At 40.5% G+C, this 20,819-nt stretch overlaps 1 protein-coding gene across 1 annotated transcript in view; it reads left to right on the top strand.

The window, feature by feature from the left end:
• The window catches only part of b4galnt4a (beta-1,4-N-acetyl-galactosaminyl transferase 4a), a 192,563-nt gene that overhangs the window by 161,701 nt on the left and 10,043 nt on the right, over nt 1-20,819 (top strand). The window contains exons 9-14 of the mRNA XM_036575784.1: nt 7,688-7,754; nt 16,682-16,825; nt 16,961-17,070; nt 18,640-18,740; nt 19,012-19,085; nt 19,436-20,735. Coding sequence (XP_036431677.1) covers nt 7,688-7,754; nt 16,682-16,825; nt 16,961-17,070; nt 18,640-18,740; nt 19,012-19,085; nt 19,436-20,735 — 1,796 coding nt within the window. The remainder of the gene's footprint in view (nt 1-7,687; nt 7,755-16,681; nt 16,826-16,960; nt 17,071-18,639; nt 18,741-19,011; nt 19,086-19,435; nt 20,736-20,819) is intronic.

Here is a 20,819-nt window from a genome sequence, read left to right as displayed (position 1 = left end):
GCTGATTAGGACTCTGTCTTCTACACCAGATCTTTTCTCCTCAGTGGACAAGTTGTTAGAGAAACACCTCAGCCTTCTCAGTCACGTTCTTAACAATGCGTCTTTGGCAGCATGCTCATGTTTTGGCACTCGTGTTTCATCATAGCAAAGTATAATATACTTACTCACAAAACTGTCACATTTTTGAGCCATGTTAAACCAGAAGACAGAAAATCTGGATTTTCTTTAATTGTTAGCCTGTTTAATTTCTCTGTCTTTCCATTATGAAACATAATAATAGTGATTTCAGTATTTGCATACTGGCACAGTAGTCCATAGAGCATGACATCCCATTCTAAATCCATAGGCACTGGTATGGAGTTGGTCCCTCCCTTTTGCAGCTATAACAGCTTCCATTCTTCTGAGTATTTGGAGGTCAGACGCTGATATTGGATGAGAGGGCCTGGCTCACAATTTCTGTTCTAGTTCATCCCAAAGGTCTTCGATGGGGCTGAGGTCAGGGCTCTGTGCAGGCTAGTCAAGTTCTTCCACACCAAACTCACCCGGCCATGCCTTTATGGACCTTGCTTTGTGCACTGGGGCTCAGTCATGCTGGAACAGAAAAGGGCCTTCCCTAAGCTGTTCCCACAAAGTTGGAAGCATACAGTTGTCCAAAACGTCTTGGTGTGGTCTGAAGCATTAGGATTTCCCTTCACTGGAACTAAAAACAACCCCATAACATTATCCCTCCTCCACCAAACTTTACAGTGTGTACAATGCAGTCAGGCAGATAATGTACTCCTGGCATTTGCCAAACCCAGACTCGTCCATTAGACAGATAGTTAAGCGTGATTCGTCACTCCACAAGATTATTATTATATATATATATTAGCATTTAATAGTGTTATAAAATACTTAGCATCTGTTGAATTAGCATCTGTGTAACTGAATGTGGAAAATGCATTCTTCTGCAGCTACTGTTGGACAAGCTTTACAGAATGTTGGCAAAAATACTGTTTTAGGTTTAGGTTTGTCAAAATACAAAACAGGTTTTGTCAGCGTGTGTACGTTTAGAGTGTTATTCATTTCATATTATATTTATTTTGCATTTCCAATCTCCGTGGTTTCAGTCAGCTACAACACAGTCCAGTTTAGTAGCCTAACATTTTAAATTGAAATATCAGCATTATTTACAAGTTGGCACTGAAAATTCCATGCTTCATAGCAGCACAGCCAATGGTACATGGCACTGTGGTGTGCAATAGCATAAACATGAACGGGTACATCTGGACTTCAGATACGAGCGTTCAGCAGCCAGATTCCTGAGAAAAATAAACATCCGGAATGGCACCACTTGCAGGACAGAATTTTCCATCGTGGGTTCATTGAAAACAATGGAAAATCCTGTTTGCCATCATGCAGGTACCACCAACATGGAAACATAGCGTAATGACGACTAGTTGTTTTGCCAACAGTTTGTAAATCTCGTCCAGCTTCACAACAGTTACTAAGATAGAATGCTTTTGTGGGCAGAGCATGGTTAGGTCAATTTAAATATAAATATGTATAAATACATACAGATGTACTTTTGAGCATAGGCGCAGCACAAAACGTGCCTAGATGCAGCAGCAGTACGCACTCGCAATGCGCCTGAAATTAACATTCAATTTACTAAGGCGCTGCAGAGGAGTGCCTAATAACCGCTCACTCGTGAGGTGCAGTGGTTTAAAGAGAGCAGTAAAATAGTGGTGCTGTTAACAAGCTCAGGACAAAAGAGGAAATTAAGTTTAACAAGGAAGAGATAGCAGCGTTAATAAATTATGATTACACTCTACAGTGTTGTGCTCCAGCCAAAAAAAATGTAGTTGTAAAACCGTAATGTAATAACATGGACCATGCACTACTGTGTGCTGCATCGTCTCAGACACGTACATCTGAACCTGAGAGCTGAAGAAGTATCATTCTGTTGGATGTCTTCAGGGATCGCTCGTCCATTTAGCCGCAGTGTCTGCTTGCTATCATTACCAATAGTTTCCCAATTACACTTCTTTGAGACACAAATGCTGCTAGTTGCCCTTTAGTAAATTGAGCATGTAATCATTCGCATTTCCAGTATCTCCACCTATTTACTGATCCTGCCGTGGTTTGCGCTGTCCTTCCTCTAAAGCCCATGTGTCAAACACACGACCTTTACAGACACAATCCTATCCGGCCCACAAAAGTAGTTTCATTTTCTATTAATATTAACATTTTTAACATGTTACAGTTCCCAGCATGCACTGCAATGTAATATGTGCTCTGACTCTCCTACCCCAGCAACGGTCTATGGGACAGTGGTTACACCTCAATTCTACACAATTCTACACAATTCCACACAAGTAATGCCACCAAACACACTAGCTGCATTTCAGCTGCAGTTCAACCAACAGAAAAGGTTAACATTAGCTCAGCCGCTCAGAAATTGAGCCCAAGTCTTAACGCACTTCCAGCAAAGAAAGGATGCCAGGTGTCTAGTTCAAGCAAATGGGTAGGTTTTAAAGACCGAGCTCCTGGAGACATTTAAATTTAGAATATTTAAAGCATACATGTAACATTTCAAGGTCTACTACAAATGCCTATATTTTACTGCTGAAGTTTTTGCTTATTTGCATAAACAATTGCCAGTTTGGGGTTATAGTCAAGTCAAGTCAAGTCAAAGTTTATTTATATAGCGCTTTTTACAACAGGTGTTGTCACAAAGCAGCTTTACAGAAAAATCTGGGTCCATGAGCAAGCCAATGGCAACAGTGGCAAGGAAAAGCTCCCTAAGAGCAAGAGGAAGAAACCTTGAGAGGAACCAAGACTCAAAAGAGGAACCCATCCTCCTCTGGTCGACACCGGATAGCAAACAGCATTAGTATAAAATATTAGAATACAAAATGGGAAAAACAGGTGGAGCAATGGTTAATTAGATAGTTTGAGTTTATGCAGCAGCAGCAGCATCAGGAGGGTCAGTTCATGCAGGTGAGGTTTGCACAGGTTTGTACAGCATGAAATTTCATGGTGGTCAAAACGGTGCAGATCAGCCAACAGAGATGGAGCTCTGGTGACTCTAGCAGCTCTTGTGGCTCCCATGTGGCGACTCAGGCAGACGTCGCTCAGGGGCTCAAATAAAGGGAGGGACAATAGCACAACATTAAATAAACATTAATTTTCTCTGGCCCACGGATTTGTCAAGATTTTTTAATATGGCCCCTTTAGTGGTTGAGTTTGACACGCCTACTCTAAAGCATATGCATGAGGAAGAGAAGCGCATTTTGTATTTTTCCAAGCATCTCTGTCATAAAAAGCTCAATACATCTAGTCCTCTGTATTTGAACATACTTTAAAGCCTCATTCTGAGTGCCCTTATTGTAAAATAGTTAGCACCTGTTTGGAATTCATTTGCATAACTATTTGGCAAAGACTCCAGTTTCAGCATGTATATGTACAGTGCATTATTAAAGTCAAAATGTTAAGTGACGTTAATTCTCTGTTGCGCATGGACGTTCCTAACTGACAGTGACAAGGTGGCTTGCAGAGGACATTTAGCATCTGTTGCTACAAACGTTGCAGATGAAAAAGCTGAGAGCAGAATAGTCTGCTGGTTGAGCAGCGCAGAGTCTTTGCTTCTCTCTCAGAGAGAGGTTTGCCTTTGCCAGGGAGAAGCCGTGGCCCGTTTGAAGAGAGCAATGCTGTCACAAACCTTCCACACCAGACGCAAACATGATTAAATACTGCTGGCTGCCTTTGTCATTTTGTTCCTCTGTTGGTACATTTTATTATTGTCCTCCTGGTATTGATTTTTGGCCTTTGCTGAGGAAGGGTTCGGGCCAATGAATCGTCCCTGTGTATTACTCCCACACCAACTGTCACCACAGTCCTGAGACTCAGTTCATTGTCCGCAGCCACGGTTAGCATTAATGCAGCCAACGCACGCACTACTCTGTAGCTTTTTCTGTAACTTTTTTATTTGTCCCTGTAAGAGCCGCTCTGATTACGGCTTCTTCCATTGACTGAGACGCCCACATTCATCATTGAGGAAAGGCTTTTAAGTGCTAATGGGTTTCATCAATGCACTCCGCTAATGCACAGAGACTTGTTTAACATGAAGCTGGAAGGAAGAGTACGAGAGAGAGAGAGAGAGAGAGAGAGAGAGAGGATATATGAGAATCATTCAGGAGAAGGTCCCCTATTGTTTATTATATAAATTTTGTTTAAATAATTCTTTGTGTTGAAGTTTTTATTAAGTAAACACACGTTTTCTCCAACTGTCAAATGTCCTCTGAATTGCGAGGCCATTAAATAGTCGAAATATAAATATTGCTACAAGCAAGCTGACATTCCTGCACATTTCATCAACCTAACTTATTTATGTTAAAATTATAACAACACATCTCTTTAGCACAATCGTAAAACAACACCAGGCTACTGAAACTGTAGTCCACCACTGCTGGGGCGACTTAACTACTTCACTTGACAAAGCTGGCTGGTTTACATATAGATGCACTGATATGGAAAGTTTGGGCTAATGCTGATATTATTTTCATTAGCAGTTAACATTTATTTCTGTAGCATTGCAAATACAGTAAAATTAATAAAATGCAGATATTTTAGCATAGTAGCCCAGCATCACCTAAATGTTCTGCTCTGCTGGAGGACAATAAATACATCATCAAATATTAGATTGAAATATCAGCCAAATATAAACATCTGCCCAATGCCAGTATTTTTTGAGCCAATATCTGCCACTACCGATGTGATTCTGATATCGTCGTGCATCCCTATTTGCCAGCGTTAAGATGTCAGTTCAGTGTTATTGAGCATGTAGTGTGCATGTAGCAATATTCCTTAAGAACTTAGTAATTCAAATGACTCAGTGATATTCTGGGGAAAGATGTATGCAGAGGAAAATGTGTAGGTTTTTGAACTCGGAGCACATAAAAACAGAATCATAAAAAAAAAAACAACAATCATTTTTTCCCGTAGCTAAGAACTTCATCCACATGGAATGGCATGTTCTGTTTGTTAATTTCTTAGAAAAAAAACACATTTCCTTTATTGCATTTATTATGAGGTTAATGTTTCAGAAACATATGTCTGCTGTCGGAACAAAACCTTGTATCTCCAAAATGGTAACTTTACAGGAGAAGGAAAAACATACTTTACTTTTAAGTAAATGGAACCAGATTTTTTTCCAGGTAATTTTGGGCCATTTCTCTTGGTCCATTCATCATGAAATGTACACACAGTGTAAAGGGAAACATTTTCAAATTATGTGAAAAACTGAAAAATGACAAAAATGGAGATACAAGGTTTTGTTCCGACAGCAGCGATATGTAATTCCTGAATACATGCAAATATCATGAATCACAAAGCCAGCATTAGTTTTAATATAAAAACTGCAAAGCTTGATATAGCCTCTGTGTTTAGCCCTTCATAGGCTTTATAATTAGCTAATGAGCCTAATTTAGAGCAATGAAACCTCAAAATAGTGCAGTTTAGGGCCTTCAAAACTGGAGCTGGACAATGCATCTACAAAACAAAGCCTACTTATGCAGATATGGCAAAAATATATAGATTCTGACTTTATAACAAATTATAATTAGATCATTTATCTCACCATGCACTCAAAGTTTATCTTGCTAAAATATGTAAACATACTATATATACAGGCTATGTTTAGCTGTTTATTAGAAGCTTTGTATGTGGCATGACAATTCGGTCACAACTTGTCGGTACTGCTCCTTGTCTCTGATGCAGCTTATGGCGAGCCAGCACTGTACTGTGCTCTGTTTTCGGTACAGCACTCCAGAAAATGTGCTGACCAAAGGGCAGTATGTGGGCCAATATTTGTTTGAACATTATTGTATAAAAAAATTACTCAAAACCACTTATTTCCAGTACTGTCTGTTGGAAGTTTAACACATTTAACATGGCCTTTCTTACTTGTCATGTTCTACCCTTGTTCCCGGCAAGTATTTAAATAGACAGTTGGTCTGTTCTCATGAAATCCAGGACTCACAACAACTATAGTGTTGTTGAGTCTTGAGAGTTTTAATGCTTTTGCAAATCAGGTTGAGGTTTTTCACCAGAAACCACAGGGATACTGTATGATGTTCTGTTGCTTACTGCATGGATGCACATTTCCCCATTTATTCAGTGTTTGCAAAACCAATCCATGCATTTTAAGCTCAAGTGAAGAAGAAACTGGCTTAATTATTATCTTAAAACTAGATGTAAAAATCATAATTGGATTTGTCCCGTATGGCGTGGTAATTCAGGTATATGTTCTAGATGAAGGGGATGGAAAGCAATAAAAGAGACAGAAAGTTTAACTCCGTTGACTCAGGGTTGGAGAAATCAGCTCACATTGCCTGCTGTCTCACAGTAGTAGTGGTATCAGTGATTGATGGTGTAGAGAGCATGTGTTGAAGTGTCCTGCGTGTGCAGTACTGTCCTAGAATACAGCCACTCTGTTTCTGTCCCACTCGACCTTCAGCCCCCTGCAGACAGAGCACTGTTGGCTATACTCACATTCCCATCAGCTCACACTGCATCTATGAGAATACTATAGGTGTACAAAAACTCCCTTAACTTTCAATGCAAGTTAATGTAAAGAGATTTTGTTCCAAGTCATTTTGGAGCATTTCTATTGGTCTGTTCATCATGAAATGGACACACAGTGTAAAACACTGCTGGTGCATTCAAAAGATGAAGAAACAAAAAAATCTGATGACATTTTTTTTGGATAGTGATGATATTCGTGTGTGACCATGCTGTACTCCAGAGGAGCTAAATTGAATATAATATTTTATATAATATTTATATATAATATAAATATAATATTTTCTGAATTCCAGAGAAACAGAATGAGATCATTTAAAAGAATGTGGTTCATATTAGTCTATATTGGTGTGACTTCATGAAGGTTATGACTTGGTGTGTGCATAATGTTGAAGCTTCTACCTCTGTGTGTGTGTGTGTGTGTTTGTGGTGTGGATTCTCGGCATGGAAAATGCCCTGTCTCCCCTCATTAGCAGGAGGATAACGAGAAGTGACGTGGTAATTGCTGAATGTCTTTAAAAGACTTGTAGGCTGTCAGTTGCTCGGTGAATGTGTGTTGCCAGAGGACCGCACACGTGAGTTTGTGTGTGTGTGGAGGGGGCGAGGAGAGGGCAGTGTGTGTGTGTGTCAGTACCTCACTATGAGGAGTTCAGCACATGTCCTGTGTGTCTGAAGTGTGAGGGTCACCTTACACGCTGTGAGTCTGAGGTAAAAGAAGGCCGGTGCCACGTCCTCTTCCTGCTCGGCCTCCTTCAGCCAGGCTTTGATCCCCAAAGCCCCCATCCCTCAATCAATACTGCACAGTGCAGACATGAAGACCACTCATCTTTTCATCTGCAGAGAAAAAAGTTCTTTTCTATTCCCCTCTGTCTCTCTCTGTCTCTCTCTCTCTCTCTCTCACTCTCTCTCTTTCTACATCTCCATCTCTCTTTATCTCCCAACCTCTCTTTGCCTTTCTTTCTTTTTCCTCTGTCTGTATTCTCCCTTCTCCCTCTCTCTCGGTCTTTCACTCTTTCCCATTTCTCTCTATCTTGCTCTTTCACTCTTTGCCTTCTCTCTTTCTCTCTCTCTCTCTCTATTTCTCCATCTCTCTCTAACTCTCTCTCTCTTCTCTCCACTACAGTGGCGCCCTTTTCTCCCAGGCCTGAAATATGAGGTCATCGATTCTGCCTACATCTCTCTGTACACAGGTAAGCCCCTAACACACACACACACACACACACACACACACAGTCACTCCATGGTGAATGTGATTAGATGGGGAGCTTGACCACAGATCTGATGTTTTATTTAAGCCTCTTTGGCAATAATTCTCTCTCTTATCACAAATGTACTCAGTCAGTTAAGACATGTTTGATTTCCACAATTTGCATCTCTATGTTTGAATTGGAGCTAGGAGGCTAATGTAGCTAACAACCTTTTAAACGGCAGGTTTATCATGTCTGGTGCTTTAAAAGAAGCAGGTAGTGCTGCTTAGGTGGCTGGTAAACTAATTTGATTGACAAGTAGGTAAGAACAAACAGGAAAGACTCGGCCAATTAATAAACATTTCCAAACTGACAGATATGGTTCATTCCAGTGAATTAGTTCAGAGTTGGAAACCCATGTCACTTTTTAACTCACCTGGACTTTAGAGTAAAATCATTTTGCTTTGAGTGACTTTACACCAGGGGTGTTGAAACTTATCCATAAAGGGCCGGTGTGGCTGCAGGTTTTCACTCCAGCAGTGCAGGAGCGCATGTGATCATTTGCTGAAGACAGATACCAATTAATTAAACAATTGGAATCAGGTGAGCTCCAGCTCGTTTGGCATGAAAACCTGCAGCCACACCGGCCCTTTGCGGATAAGATTGGACGCCCCTGCTCTAGACCTTAATTATGTTTACTTTATTAAAATCAGTAATTAAACATTAGATTTGGTCACTAACAAAACAATCATAACACTACTGAAACTTTACCAAATGTTTCAGTAGCGACTGCTTTGGTAGTGATTTTAGGTTATTTTTATAGTAATAGATGTGTTTGCTTTACCACTGCTATGAAGACCCAAATGCTTTTTATGTAATCTGAGAAACTATGAATAATTTCATTAAAGTAATTAAATTATTCGATTTGTATGTGTATCTTATTTCCATAACTTGCAGAGCTAATTTTTCAGAGTATTAACTTTTTTCAATGCATCATATATGATAGGACCCATGATTTCATATAGTCAGAAAGGCAAATGTATAGCATAATTATTCTTCAAACATATTTTCACTTCTTCACCTTTATGGTCTATGCTACAGTTTATGGGTCATTCCAATTTCCAGCCCTAATTTTGTCCACCCACCAACATGCTTTTTCTCTCACCAAGTCCAACCAAAATCCACCCAATTAGACAGGAACCTGCCCAATCTGGCAACACTGGACAGGAACGCAGTCTCATTTCCTGGTCTAAAAGGCAGGAGTGTGGCTAAAATAAGGCTCCGCTAATGGACTAAAATCATGTGTCTTCAGTGGTGACATGACATAATGGAACAGCGTTTTTTTTTGTTGTTTATTTGTTTGTTTGTTTTTTAGCAATCTTTTTTTTATTTAAAAATTAAACTAATAATAAATCTAAATCTTTTAACTTCACTTTAATAAAAAATCAAAAAGGTATTTAAAAGTGTGCAAAATAATTAAATATGATTTTCACAAGTTGAAATTCAAGGGTTAGGGTTTGGGACAGATACTTCCTTATAGAAAGTACCTTATACATTAGAAGTTTGTATATATTTAGCTTACTTCAATCTCTATTAATGCCTTGAGTTGAAAAGATCATAAGAAACATAATCCTTGTGAATATCTAAGGTCTGAATACTTATTTTGTGTTTTACTGTGGGATTGCAGTTTGAACTAATTCAGTAGAATGTTCCATATAAAAACACATATAAAATGTACATAATATTTCTTTAATAACACATGCAATAAAGGCAACATAAAGAATACATTGTGTTCCAAAAACAGAAACGCTAGTGTTTCCTCTCTGTTGGGGGAATCTTGTCTGGATAGTTTAGGATGACATACGTTGCCCTTCAGAGTTTCCTAGCAGAAAGTTGACGCTTTTTCACCTTAGAACTGGTTTCATAGCACAATTGCATTGCACAGGCTGGAGAAGTGCTTTTCAGTCACAGTGCACATTTCTCCACTGACAACAATGAAAAGAAGCACGATTGAGAGGGTTTGAAAAGGCGTCGTCTGAACACCCCCAAACCATCACACACTCGCTTCAAACCATGTTGAATTATTAACTTCTGAAATAGACTTACTTATGCCTGTCGCTGTAATAGCGAGCTGCTCTGCCTCCGTTCTGGAGATGGAGTGGCTAATAGACACAAGCAGAGAAGACACTTCAGCACTGAGATGGTGGTAAAAGTCGTGACTGAGCAGTTTCCAGGTTTTGCGTTTTGCTGTTTTGCACTCAGGGAATCGGCACTGCATGTTATCAGGGTGGAAACAGACTCAATATGTCGAATGCTGCTGCATGACGGAGCCAAATCCAACTCCTAGAAGCAACAGAGCATTTTCCCCCACTTAAACACTGTTAGCAGAATCAGCCCATGATGATGTAAACTCGGGTCAAACAGAAATTAGCATATTGAAACTACTTGTAAAAGGGAGAGACGAGCAACATTTTCAAAAACAGATCTTATCAATCTGGGGATCTTAACTGTCTTGCGTATTGTTGCCATGGGAATGAAACTCACTCCTGACTGCTGTATATTAAACAGTTTTTTTTTCTTTGTTTAAATTCTGTTTTTTTCATTACCCTGGGAAGCCTGACTGACTTGAACAAGGCTCTAAATATTGCAAAAAGCTGAAATCGTTCAGGCTGTTAATTTGACAGTTTAATTTGTGTTTACGCGTCCGTTCCCACAGCGGTTTTATGGAGGTGGGAGAAAGGGATTGTGGGAGACAGGTTGCTTAGCAACCAGAGCCAGCAGAAGCTGGAGATTTCCGTGCTTAACCCTTTCTACTCTTGAGGTATATGTAGTCTGGTGTACTTTGGAAACCTAATGTGGCCTTTCACAGCACAAAACCCTCCGACAAGGCACAGTGACTCCTTCTCAAGCTCAGTATTCACTGTGCTCTGTCTAGAATGTAATTTCATTCTGCCTCAGACTTGATGTTGCTCACTCATTCACTGTTTACCTTTATACTGAGACAGCTGTTCCTTTATCTATCCATCAGTATTTGTTGCCATGCTTATTAGAGGTGGTCGATATGGTAAAACTACAGTATAAAAAAGACATTTACATGATACATGATCTGTTATTTAGTTTTTGATAGTGTTTGATAAGTTGGAACAGACATGAAAGAACCAGTACTCATCTATTACCATGCATAATGTGTGTTAGTTATCCTCTAGCCCTTCATCAGTGGCTCATTTCTGAACGCAAGGCTGGTGGCCTATTGACCTACTCAGCAGCTGAATGATCTTATAATAAAAGGGGAATTCTGGCCTAAAACTATTTTATATGACTTTATATAAATAAATATACATTATAATGAGTATATTATTTGTCCTGTTTTGCAGTGTTTGGGAGCACAGCACTGTATCCCTCAGTCTTATCAGTTGGAAAGAATTCATTAATTTTTATATTGTTATCACATCAACGCTCTCTTAATACAACACCCAGCATGCATTACACAAACACATCATCCAACCATTGAGAATCTCGGTTGTGTTAACCAATCCTTACTGCTAGTCTATCAACTGAACTACAGGCTAATATACACAACCAAGCTAGCACTGGTCTTTCAAGAAAACAGTGATTCCATGTTTATTCAGCATTAAAGGGATTCCAGATAGTTTTTTACTCACTGTGGTAAGGTATCTAGACTCAAGGTGAGGTAAAGTATCTAGAGTCAAGCTGAGGTAAGGTATCTAGAGTCAAGAGGAGGTAAGGTATCTGTGAGGTATTTGTGAGGTCAGACATTGATGTTGGACAAGAGGGCCTGACTCGCAATCTCCATTCTAGTTCATCCCAAAGGTGTTTGATGGGCTTGAGGTCAGTGCTCTTTGCGGGCCAGTCAAGTTTTTCCAAACCAAACTCGCCCAACCATGCCTTTATGCACTAGAGCAAAGTCATGCTGGAACAGAAAAGGGTCTTTCCCAAACTTTTCCCACAAAGTCGGAAGCATAGAATTGTCCAAAATGTCTTGGTATGCTGAAGCATTAAGATTCCCATTCATTGGAACAAAATGGCCTAGGCAGGTAACGTTCTCCTGGCATTTGCCAAACCGTCTATCAGACTGTCAGTTAGAGAAGCGTGATTCGCGTGAACCATGTCACCACGCGAGACATGGGTGTGGCTGAAACACCTGAACTCAAAATTTAGGAGGGCTGTCCCAATATTTCTGTCCATAAAGCATAGTTTGTAGACAGGTACTACAGTTATACAGCTGCAACAATATTCTTAACAGTAATATTAGCTATGTCATTCTGTATTCACCAGCTATTGAAAAAAATAACAGCTCGCCCCCAAAAATCCACCCCAAGCTACTTGTAGTTTTTCAGATGATCCTCCCACTTTCAAGATACATCATCAGAAAAGTTTTTCTTAATTTTCTTTCTTTAAACCATAAATCATTAAAAACATGTTTACAACAATTGTAGCCATGGTTGCATTTTTCATTTTGGCTGGGGTGTCCTTTTAAGAAATCATAAGATTTTGTGTTTAACAGAGTCTTTTCCCTGATGGAAGAGTTATCAAACGAGAGTAAACAGGATTCATAGAGTCCTGGACTGCTTTCAAACCCTCACACTGAATGCTGGAGTAATAGATGTTATCCTGAAGCGTGTGTGTGTGCCCCTCATATACTGTGTCTCTCCAGCACCCACAGTATCAGTAAAAGCTACTCAGTGACCCTGACTGAACGATGTGCACTCGAGCTGAAAAGGAGTAAGATTTGTGACCATGCTAAATTAATTAGCACCATGCCAAATTAATTTTTCAACATTTTCTCACAGTGTTAGCCGTAGCTAATTCCTCTCTTATTGCATGGGCGGCTGATGGCTGACATGAGCTTTCTCTGTGACTTATAGAGCCAGTCAGCTGCCACTCATGCGGTTTTATATGAGAGTGCTTGGAGAAGCAAACAAACTGCCCGATTCTGCAAATGTGACCTAACAGACACCCTCATTTGGCTGCCTATAAGAAAGCAACACGTAAGTCGTCCTTCTCACTCAGTGAGACCAAAGTCAGATTTATTCTCATGGAACCCCTGCTTACAAAGAGTTGTGGCAATCCTAGGATTCAGATTGAGACCCAGTGGAAAGCCCAACTCTGTAAAATAGTACCTTAGCCAATTGAGCTATTGGTAAATCCTGTTAGTCTCTCTTAGCTTCTGCCCATATCACAGGAATTTACTGCATGGGTTCTATATGAGCTGCAGGCCCACTTTCACTTGTCTAAACAGATACTCTGGCATTTTTAAACTGAGTCTTTATCTGCTATATCTATAGCATACAGTTGATTAATATGAGAAATAATTGTCTCACAATTACACAGGAAACCTGTTGATTGATTAAAATACACAATTATAATAGCACCTGCTGAAGCCTCTGCCCATTGACTTCCATTATAAGTGTTTTGAATCAGTGGTTTTCTGTTGTTTCACTGAGCGCGGACAAATGTGTCAGAATTATTGTCTGTGGTAAACGACTGTATGCAACAGATGTGGGAGTTTATGTTAAAAAACACTTCAGTGTTCAGAGCTGTATGTAATTTTAACATGTAGCACTGGTGCTATAAAAGCTGCAAGTGTTGCAGCACGAATTTATTTTTCAGTGTTTTATATATGTGAAGTGATATATGTTAATTTAATCAGCTAATTAAAAAAAACAGGCTAAATTATCACATGTAGGCTAAAGATAGCAAAGGCAGCAGGCACAGAAGGTGGTCCTTCAGCTACTGAACCCAGAGAAGTCTTTTGGGTTTACTTACTTTTTTCAGCAGGCAAATCATTCCTGGCTTTATGTAGGACATTATAGCACCAAGCTAAGCAAATTTGAGGAATTTGGTAAATAGCAAGGCCTTTTAATAACAAAATTTAGGTCTGTTCTCTAATGTTATGGACTACAACTGCCATAAACTCCAGAACGTTTGCATGACTATAGTGAGCAGATGATTTAAGCAGTGGGGAAATTGTGCTTGATACTGCGCCCATCACACAGTTAGAACAGGTCATGAATAATTCACTATAAATGGCTGACTACAAATTCCATGGGTACTTGGACTTGACATAAAATGTACACACCATGAAAATGTATGCAGCTGTGATCTTTTTTGCACACAATTAATTTCTTCTAGCACATTTGACAATGTTGTCGCATTGTACAGCCCTGGTATTCCTTTTAAAGTGTGCCCCTGCAGCAGTTTTTCAAATACAACTTCCAATGTGCCCTTAGTTCTTACTAGTTACACATTGTAAATAACACTGAAACCTTTGGCTTGCCTTGTGAGGCCCCTATGGACTCATTGATGTTGCCTTTCTTTTTAATTACTCGCTGCATCTTCAATTAGACCACAATCTGACACGCACATAAATCAGGCCTCTTCAGAGAGCTCAGATGGATGATGGATGGTTGGATGGATGATGGATGGATGAGTGGATGTATGGATGAATGGATGGATGATTGGATGGGTGTATAGATTGATGGATGGTTATAATTAAAGTTGTTCTCTCTGAGGTTAAAGCTTTGATGCAAATAAGGAATGGTCAGTTATCAACAGGTAATCGTTCTTTCACACTGCCGCTGATTTAGCTTGCTTTTCTGGTAAACTTTGAAGCCTGCATGCACTCCACCAGCAATGTGATTAATCAGAAGGCTCATTTGCGTATCACAACCATCTGCAGTATCATTAATGCACAGGTCAGTATTGTAATAACCATTAACTTGATGCCAAAAAGTGGCTATTTCTGATAATAATGCAGTTTCGTAATGCTGTTGTTCTTTATAAGAACATGATCTAACAAAGATGAATATCCATAGATGTTTTTATTTAGTCTGTGTCTGATACACTATATGGACAAAAGTATTGGGACACCCCTCTTAATTATTGAGTTCAAGTGTCTCAGCCACACCCATTGCTAACAGGTGGATAAAATTAAGCAGGCTTCCAGTCTCGATAAACAAACGCTGTCAGTAGAATGGGTCGTACTGATGAGCTCAGTGACTTTAAACATGGCACTGTCATGGGATGCCACCTCTGCCACAAGTCAGTTTGTGAAATTTCTGTCCTGCTAGATCTGCCCCTGTCAACTGTAAGTGCTATTATAGTGAAATAGAAGCAGGAAGTGGTAGACCATGCAAATTCACAGAGTGGGTCTGCAGAGTGCTGAAGCGCACAGTGCCTATCCTCCGTGATTCACTCACTAAAGAGTTCCAAATTGCCTCTGGAAGCAACATCAGAAAAAGAACTGTGCGTTAGGAGCTTCACAAAATGGGTTTCCGTGGCCGAGCAGCTACACACAAGCCTAAGATCAAAATGCACAATGCCAAGCGTCAGATGTAGTGGTGTAAAACACACCGTCACTAGACTCTGGAGCAGTGGAAACGTATTGTGTGGAGTGACGAATCACGCTTCTCTATCTTTCAGTCTGACGGATGAGTCAGGGTTTGGCGGATGCCAGGAGAACGTTACCTGCCTGACTGCACTGTGCTAATTGTAAAGTTTGGTGGAGGAGGGATAATGCTATGGGGTTGATTTTCAGGGGTTGGCCTAGGACCCCTCAGTTGAAGTGAAGCGAAATCTTAATGCTTCAGCATACCAAGACATTTTGGACAACTGTGTGCTTCTAACTTTGAAGGACAGTTTGGGGAAGAACCTTTTCTGTTCCAGCATGACTGAGCCCCAGTGCACAAAGCAAGGTCCATATGTTGGCATGATTGGGTCAGTTTGGTATGACCCGAGTTTGGTCTGACCTCAACCCCATCGAACACCCTTTGAGATGAACTAGAACAGAGATTATGAGCCAGACCCTCTTGACAACATCAGTGTCTGACCTCACAAAAGCTTTTCTGGATATATGGGGAAAAATTCCCTTAGACACACTCCAAAATCTTGTCAAAAGCTTCCCAGAAGAGTGAAAGCTGTTATAGCTACAAAAGAGGGACCAACTCCATATTAATGTCTTTGGATTTAGAATGGATGTCATTGAAGCTCCTGTAGGTGCAATGTGTGGGTGTCCCAATACCTTTGTCCATATAGTGTATGTGCTCTCAGTGAGCTTGCATGCTGTCTCAGAAAAAAGCACAATGCATCCAACAATAAAGGAACCTTCATGCTCTTTCATATATAGTGATAGAAAACATCATGGCAGGGCTGATTCTACCTTTAAGTGGTATAAGCAATTCTATACCGTCTCTGGGTCACCGTGGGGCACTGAGTGCGTACTTTTTAAAACTGATATTAATATAATTTTTGAAAAAAGTGCAGTGAGTCCAGAGATTTACGCTGATTTGCATCTTACATTTCTTGTCAAAATTATTTAAGTACTAATTCTTGTTCTATGTTTGCATGCAAAACAATATTATTGGGGTGGGTGGAGGTTGGTGTAATGTCACTTGGGGCTGTAAATGTTTAGGAACAGGCTTGAAGGTAAAACACAGAATGCTCAGATTCTACATGGCCATCCATTTCGCTATTGCCAATGTGGGGGAGCATGTTGTAACTGCTGTAGTGGCCGGTTTCAAAGGGACATCACCAAAGTCTCTGAATATATTTTTGTGAGGTGTTTGGCTTGACAGCGTTAACAAAGAATACACTGTACAGCTCCAATGTCTGAAAACAAAGCAATCTCAAACTGATATCAGACTGTAATCCAAGTGACTCTTTTCAACTTGAAGAGGAGGAGAACATGAGAGCACACTAATGTCATCTGGCACTTTTAGGTCATGCCCATACATATTTGTGATTCACTGGAATTAAATGCATTTGAAATACCTTCTCATCTCTCTTGAAGGAGTGGACTGAAACTGGTTGATGGTGCTGTAACTCATGGAAAATTTAATCTATCCATTTATCAATAAGGCCCTAAAACACTGTGCACTTTATCCCTCTGTCCCCTCCTCTGTGTGTGAAAGATGAGAGCAGTTTGAAGATGAACAGTGTGGATCACATCCCTCAGACTCTGGCCAGCCACAGTCGAGTCCCTGGGGAGGCTGAGACCAGCAGCCGGCACGGCGCCGACATGCTGAAACCGGACCCCCGCGACACCTTCTTTAAGAGTGAGCATCAATCTGCCTCTCTTTATCACTGTTACTGTTACATACTCTTTCTGCTGCATTAGTCTTATGGTGGACTGAATATACTGTATAAACGAAGTCTGTCTCGCCTCCGTTTCTGTCTCGCTGTCTCTGCAGCACCCATGATTGACCCGTCTCGGCTGGAGAATGTGCTGCCCTCCTGTCTGTACTCACCCACTTATGTAGTTAAAGACTTCCCCATCGCCCGCTACCAGGGCCTGCAGTTTGTAAGTCCGAAACCCACACACGTACACTTGTTTTTATACAATGACAGGGCATAGGGTGATACAAATGTCCTATATATACAGTCATATGCAAAACTTTGAATGAATACCCCACGTCCAATTACTCCAATTATATATTTTCTAACTGAAAATAAGTTAGTGCAAACATAAATATGGCATTTGTCTGCAAGTTTTAGTGAACAATTTCTATTTTTTTTCCAAGTTTAACATATTGAGATAGAAATAAAACATACAATACAAACAATGCCATCATTTTTGTGTAGGCCATATTTTATATTTTAGTTTTTTTTCCATTATCTCAAATTCATCACATAAACAGTAATTGTGCATTGAAATGTGCAGACGTGTGTTCTCTGTAGAGGATGTGTTCACTTATTTTCACTTAAACAATTTAATTTGACCAGGGGTGCACAAACTTTTGCATTCAACTGTATAATAAGAAACCACAACTCTAAATCTAACCTAGACCTTAACCTCAGTAACCAAAAATTTGCTTAAAATTTTAAACAATAAAATAGTAGGTTAGACTGTCCTTTTTTCATAAAGTCAGAACATTTGTGTTCTGAAAATGTATTAAAAACAAATACACACATGATGAATAGATGTAAAATGTTACTGTCATAACAAAATCCATTATAGTAACTTTGGAATGGAGAAGAAAAAATGCTTGCCTTTCAATTTGTATTGATTAATTGCTTGTGAAATGTATAGATTGTAAAGGGCAGCTGGCACAACAATTTCAAAAGAAATAAAAACCAAAGAAATTTACGAGGTTTTCTCGTAAATTTTCAAAGGCTCCTTTAATGCACCTGTTGCACAGGACTCTCTCCAGCTGGGGAAGCGCACTAGCAGATGTTGATCAATGCTGCCCCCATTTGGCCTGTTCATTTCAGTGCAGGAGAAATGTGCTGCTGGAACCATATTCAAAACGTCCTCTATTACAGATAAAAAGTTACATGATAAAACCTGTAATCATTAGCATGAACTAAAAGGTTGAATAAAAATACTAATATATTGTTGATACATCATTTCTAAAGTGCTTTGCATAAACTAAAAGATTGAATAATAATAGTAATGCATTCGTGAGACTTCACTTCTGAATAACTTTCCACATGTTGAAGTATAGTAAGCTTTACAATATAGCTAGATTTCTGGGTGAAGACAGCAGCCAACATGCTCATTGTCAGTGTGTCATGTTTATGCCTTTCTTTTTCACTTTCTTTTTTTGTGACATGTTCTTTTATGTTTAGGAGAAGCATCTTTCTGTAATATTTCAGTTTCTAAAAATGCTTCAGTTCAGAGTTGAATGTAATCTTCACAGTAATTACTACAGGCCTGCAGTAATCACAGTTCTTCTAAAGTTTCTGCCTTCTGTTTGTCTGCTTTTATGTAACCGTAGTGTATTTCAGTTCATTGTTTTGCAATTTAAATATGCCTTCAGTTAATGAAGAACCTTGAATATGGTTTCATGAGCAGAAATATTACCAGGCTGCTGTAAAGGAGCATTTTTACTGCAGTAAAATATTTGCTTTTATGTGCCTTTCTCTTCAGGTCTATTTATCCTTCGTCTATCCTAATGACTTCACCCGGCTCACCCACATGGAGCGAGAGAATAAGTGTTTCTACCGGGAATCACCCATTTATTTAGAAAAGTAAGCTCCCTTTCAGAAATAAGGAGGAAAAGATCAGCTTTAGTCATTAGCCAAGAAATCCTAAATGATCAGAATAATTGTGGAAACTTGCCTTCAATAAAATAGCCTGCATGCTTGATATCTTGACCTCTTTGGTGTAATACTTGGTACTGTTGTAAACAAAGTAAGCAGTGTTCTGTGAAGTGTACAAGTCATTAATCTGCTGTGAATTCTGCATTATCTGTCGAATTCTTAGTATTTTTTTTGGTTCTTACAATGATGTATTTTTCAGGTTTGGCTTCTACAAATACATGAAAATGGATGAGGAGGAGGATGATCGGCCATTCTTCTTCCCCAACCCTGATGGTGGGTGCCTGCTTGTGTGTGTGTGTTTGTATTGGACAAGATTCAGCTCAGTGATCCAGAAACAAAATGAGCTTTATTAGAGGGGTATTTACACAAGGTGTTTCATTAGAGTATGGCGCATTCATATGAGCATAAAGGCTCTGAATTGGAGCCAGGAATGGAATGGCTGAGATTGATTTAATTTCCAAACAGAGGACAGCCATATTGCCTGGAAGGACAATCTGAGGTCCTTTGTGGACGACTGCCAATTGGAAAGGCATTTCAGCCTCGGTGGGCCTTTAACACCACCACTGAAACAGTGGGATTTGGGATTCATTAAGCTGCTTCTGTTGGTTCTGTATTTATTACAGATTTTCTTGAAGAGGAGGAGGGAGTGGATCCTGAGGATGAAGCAGAGATTGTTGGCACTCCTTCATCAAAGAGGACCACCCGCCCCAGCCAATCCAGTCACACCTCTAGCCCCTTCCATAAAGTAGGATCCATGTCAACAGGGGAGGCAGAACTAAAGAGCCCAATGCTGAGGAGAGAACAAAGGCATTTCTTACACAGGGAGGACCCAGTGGATGAGGATAGGAGGAAAGGGGCAGGGCTAGAGGAACCTGATGGCATAGATGAAGGTGCAGAACCAGAGGACCCTCAGAATGAGAATGTGGTACATGGTCGCTCTCTCTCTTGGATCCGGAAAGATCCAGAGGAACCGAGGAGAAAGAGCCGGTCTGATGATCGCTCCCCAAAGCTCAGCAGATCGACCCTGCTGTTCCCTCAGAAATCCTCCCTTGTGGCTCTAACCAGTCGAGCCAAGCAGATCCTGACCAACTCTGCCCATGCCGGGCGTTCCGTCAGTGATCGCGGTCGTAATGATGGCCATGGCAACACTCACCCTAGCAACAACAAGGACCACAAGAAGGAGGACAATAAAATCTATATCACCAGGCCCCGTTCAGGCAAGGATAAGAAAGGCCCTGTCTCACGGCATCCCCGAGAGGTCTTCCCTGGGGTCTTTCTCTATCAAAATGGAAAGACCACCAAGCTGGTCAACCTGAGCTCCAAGCACAAGGCGAGTAAAGGAGTTCTAGGTGCTTCTCAGCTCCTAGCAAGGTCTTCTCTCAGAGAAAACAGGGTTTTCCCTTCAAGCTCAAACTCCAGCAGACAGGGTGCAGTTCACCAGGCCTCCAGCAGGGCGGCACTCCTGAGCCACACCGAGAAGAGCAAATGGTCAGCACCAAATGATCCCCGTCTTCCCACTAGGGGGAGCACTACTGCCAGACCGCCTCCTGCTCCTACCCCTCCCTCTTTTAACTCCTCTGAGAACGCTCTGCCCACTGAGCCTCCACGGATCACCTCCTACCTCCGCACCTCCGAGATCACAGAGTCCCAGCCTCAGCCAGTGGAGGCAGAGCCTGAACCAGAGGAGGAGGAGGGCGGCCTATCAGAATACAGCTATGAGGAGGTGGAGCCTCGCCCTGGCTGGGCAGAAGAGGCCATCAACTGGCAGAGGACATTTTCTGTCAACAGTATGGACTTCGAATCACTACGCTCTGACTGGAATGATTTGAGGTGTAACGTTTCAGGCAACCTGCAGCTGCCCGAGAGTGAGGTGGTGGACGTGTTAGCTCAGTACATGGAAAAACTCAACGAGCGCAATGGAGGGTAAGAAGAGCAACATTGATTTTGTAAATAAACTTTTGTAAATTTCTTTAATTTTTTCAAGAGCTAGCAGTAATTTGTTTATTA

This window comes from Colossoma macropomum, unplaced genomic scaffold (genome assembly GCF_904425465.1).
Source record: "Colossoma macropomum unplaced genomic scaffold, Colossoma_macropomum, whole genome shotgun sequence".
Taxonomy (NCBI): domain Eukaryota; kingdom Metazoa; phylum Chordata; class Actinopteri; order Characiformes; family Serrasalmidae; genus Colossoma; species Colossoma macropomum.
The sequence above is the reverse complement of the archived record's forward strand: the minus strand, read 5'-3'. Positions and strand labels throughout refer to the sequence as shown.